The 3,282-nt window shown below is 36.6% G+C and overlaps 1 protein-coding gene across 1 annotated transcript; it reads right to left on the reverse strand.

Annotated features, from left to right (window-relative positions):
* Positions 1-625: 625 nt before the first annotated feature.
* LOC130836988 (olfactory receptor 18-like) lies at positions 626-1,602 on the reverse strand. Its single transcript, XM_057709699.1, has one exon. It carries the CDS (start codon positions 1,454-1,456, stop codon positions 626-628), a length of 831 nt encoding a protein of 276 aa, XP_057565682.1. The 5' UTR covers positions 1,457-1,602.
* Positions 1,603-3,282: the final 1,680 nt, after the last annotated feature.

A 3,282-nucleotide genomic window follows, 5' to 3' on the forward strand; every position in this document is an offset into this window, starting at 1 on the left:
ATCAGAAAGTCTCAAACCTGGCCACACACTAAAACCAGCCTAAGTGCTTTTAAAAATCCTCATGTTCAGCACATACCCAAGTTTAAATAAATCAGAATCTTTCTTGATGAGATTCAGTGATCATATTTTAAAATTTATTTCATTGCAGTGTAGTTGATTTACAATATTGTAATATTATCAGTATTTTTAAGACTCACAGATGATTTTGATAAAATCCAATGTTAAGAAGAAGTGACATGCATCCTTACAGATAACCTGCATACATATATTTGACACATAGTAATGGGTATGGGAAATAAACAACAGCTTTGGGAAAATGTAATATCTAAATATATGAAAAGAGAGTTGTTCATTACTCCAGATGCTTGGGTCATCATGATAACCAATGAATTTCTTCATAGATATAATGATTCAGTCATGCAGTGATTATAATATATGCAGAATCCCAGGACACTCTCCCAGTTCCATTAAATACATATCAAACAACATTCACGTGTTAAGCAAGGAGTGCCATCAAGGCCATAAGAGTTACAAAAATGATGTGATAACAGAAAATTTTAAGTCTAGTTGTTTAGTTATACTGTATTTTCCAAGCTACATTCCAAATGGGTGGAAAGGACTGAGGTTAGATTGTTTTGCCGAGGAACCTCCACATGGCCCTTTTGATGTCCCTGTTCCTCAGACTATAGATGAAGGGGTTCAGCATGGGGGTGACCACTGTGTACATCACTGAGGCCACTGCATCCTTCCTGGGAGACTGTGAGACAGCTGAACCAAGGTACACACCAAGGGCTGTTCCATAAAATAAGCAAACAACTGCCAGGTGAGAGCCACAGGTGGAGAAGGCTTTAAACCTCCCATCTGATGAGGGGACTCTGAGAATGGAGGAAAGAATTTTAGAGTAAGAGAAAAAGATCCCTGTAATAGGGAGAAAACTAGTAATGGCACCAAGAAAATACATGACTATATTGTTTGTGGAGGTGTCAGAACAGGCAAGATTGAGGAGTTGAGAAGGGTCACAGAAGAAATTAGAAATTTCCACATTCTTAAAGCAGGTAAGTTGTAACACAATCAGATTGTGCACCTGGGAGTCCAAAAGGCTAACAAAAAAAGACACCAAAACTAAAAAGCAACAGAGGCTAGGGTTCATGATGACCTTGTAGTGCAGTGGCTGACAGATGGCCAAAAACCTGTCATAGGCCATCGCAGTCAGAAGGGTACAATCCATATACCCAAAAAGGATAAAAATAGACATTTGTGTCAGGCAGCACTCATAGGAGATGACTCTGCTGTGAGTTTGGATGTCCACAATCATCTTGGGGACCGTGGTGGAGATGAACCTGATGTCAGCCAAGGACAGGCTGGAGAGGAAGAAGTACATGGGGGTGTGGAGGTGGGGGTCAGAGGTGACAGCCAGGATGATGAGCAGGTTCCCCAACATGGTGACCAGGTACATGGACAGGAACAGGGTGAAGAGCACAGGCTGCAGTTCTGGATCATCTGAGAGGCCCAGGAGGAAGAATTCTGATACATTTGTTAGATTCCCAGTTCTGTGTAGCTTGGAAAACTTTGGCAAAAGGAAAGTGGGCTGGAAAAATAGGAAATATGGAAACGGGCACTGAGTCCATATTTTGGATTCAAGCAATTTATGCCTGTGATTATACACCTCAGTTCCTTCAGCAATATTTCTCAGTGTGACAAATTCTATCTGCTGAGAAATATTTCCCCATTGGTTTCTGTGTTATTCACCTATGTTTATACACTCTTATTTTTTTAAACTTCACTGAAAAGTAAAAGGGAACAAGAATATTAGAGGCAATCAATATGTGATCTCAGTTAAATACACCCTACTTCTTTAGAAATAATACAGAACAAGAAATTCCCTTCCCCACCCAAAAAATATAATTTGAATTTAAAGAAATAAAGATATAGTTATACAAATCTTATTGTAATCAAATACAATTGTAAATTTTCTTTTATTTAAAATATTTATAAATCTCTATGAAATGAGGGAGTCTACCAGCTGGATTCTAAATTAAAAATGAATGTTCATAATCAGAAAAAAAATTATGTGATTTTCAGAGTTTTATTATTGGTTTCTCTGTCTTTCCTCCTTCATGAAATAAGTGATAACTCAAATATCAGGGGTGTCTTTTGAAAGTCTTTTAGTATATCCTTTGTATCTCTGACTTTGGTAGACTTCAAATTTTTATCAGTATGGTTTAATTAAGTGCACATGATCATATAGCACTGGTGACTCCGAATGTGGTGTTAGTGTACAGGGCATAGTCAGTAATTACATGAAAAAAATATTAAATGGTAATGAAATTTAAGAAATCCTCTTGAAGTTTTTTATACAGTACTATTTATTTCAATACCATCTCAGTAAAAAGTCTGATGCTGGAGATCGTTTACTTGTTTTGAACTCTTTTCTGTACTGGCAGGATAAGACTATTTCATTGTTTTACTTTCTTTCAGTTTTTGGAAGTAATTAACAAAATTGCATACATTTGGGTTGTGCAAAATGAAAGTTTTTAAAAGATGTACACAATGATGATTTAATGCACATAGACATTTGGAACGATTACCACAGTCAATTTAATTAATGTATTTGTCGCTTCACACAGTTTCGTGTGAGTGTGTGTGTTTGTGTGTGTGTGTGTGTGTGTAGCAACAGTTAAGCAGATCTCTCTTAGTATATTTCAAGAACACAACACAGATTTATTAACTAGAGTCACCAGGCTGTGTGTTAGATCCCCAGGACTTATCCATTTTATAACTAAAAGTTTGACCCTTTGACCAACATCTCACTTTCTCCACCACCTACTCCTCACAACTACAGTTCTAATCTATGGTTCTAAGAGTTTGGTTTTCTTAGCTTCTACACATAGGTATGATCATATGGTACTTGACACTCTCTGTCTAGTGTATTTCAACAGGCATGACATTCTCCAGGCCCATCCATGTTGTCACAAACTGCAGGATTTCCTTCTTTTTATGGCTGAATGGTATCCCATTGTTTACATATACACACATTTTCTTTACCTATCTATCTGGCAACAAACACTTATCCATATTTTCACAATTTCAAATAATATCACAATGACATGGGAGTGCAGATCTTTCTTTGAGGTTCTGATTTCATTTCTTTGGCATATACACTGAGGTATAGTTACTCAATACTATGGTATTGCTATTTCTTTTTTGTTTGTTTGTTTGTTTGTTTCTCTGTTTTTTTAAGCTCTTTATTGGAATATAATTGCTTTATACTGTTGTGCCAGT

The sequence above is a fragment of the Hippopotamus amphibius genome, chromosome 15 (genome assembly GCF_030028045.1).
Source record: "Hippopotamus amphibius kiboko isolate mHipAmp2 chromosome 15, mHipAmp2.hap2, whole genome shotgun sequence".
Taxonomy (NCBI): Eukaryota; Metazoa; Chordata; class Mammalia; order Artiodactyla; family Hippopotamidae; genus Hippopotamus; species Hippopotamus amphibius.

What these genes read in the sequence shown, in the direction of transcription:
- LOC130836988 (XM_057709699.1), bottom strand. Translation starts at nt 1,456, where the DNA reads ATGTACCTGGTCACCATGTTGGGGAACCTGCTCATCATCCTGGCTGTC.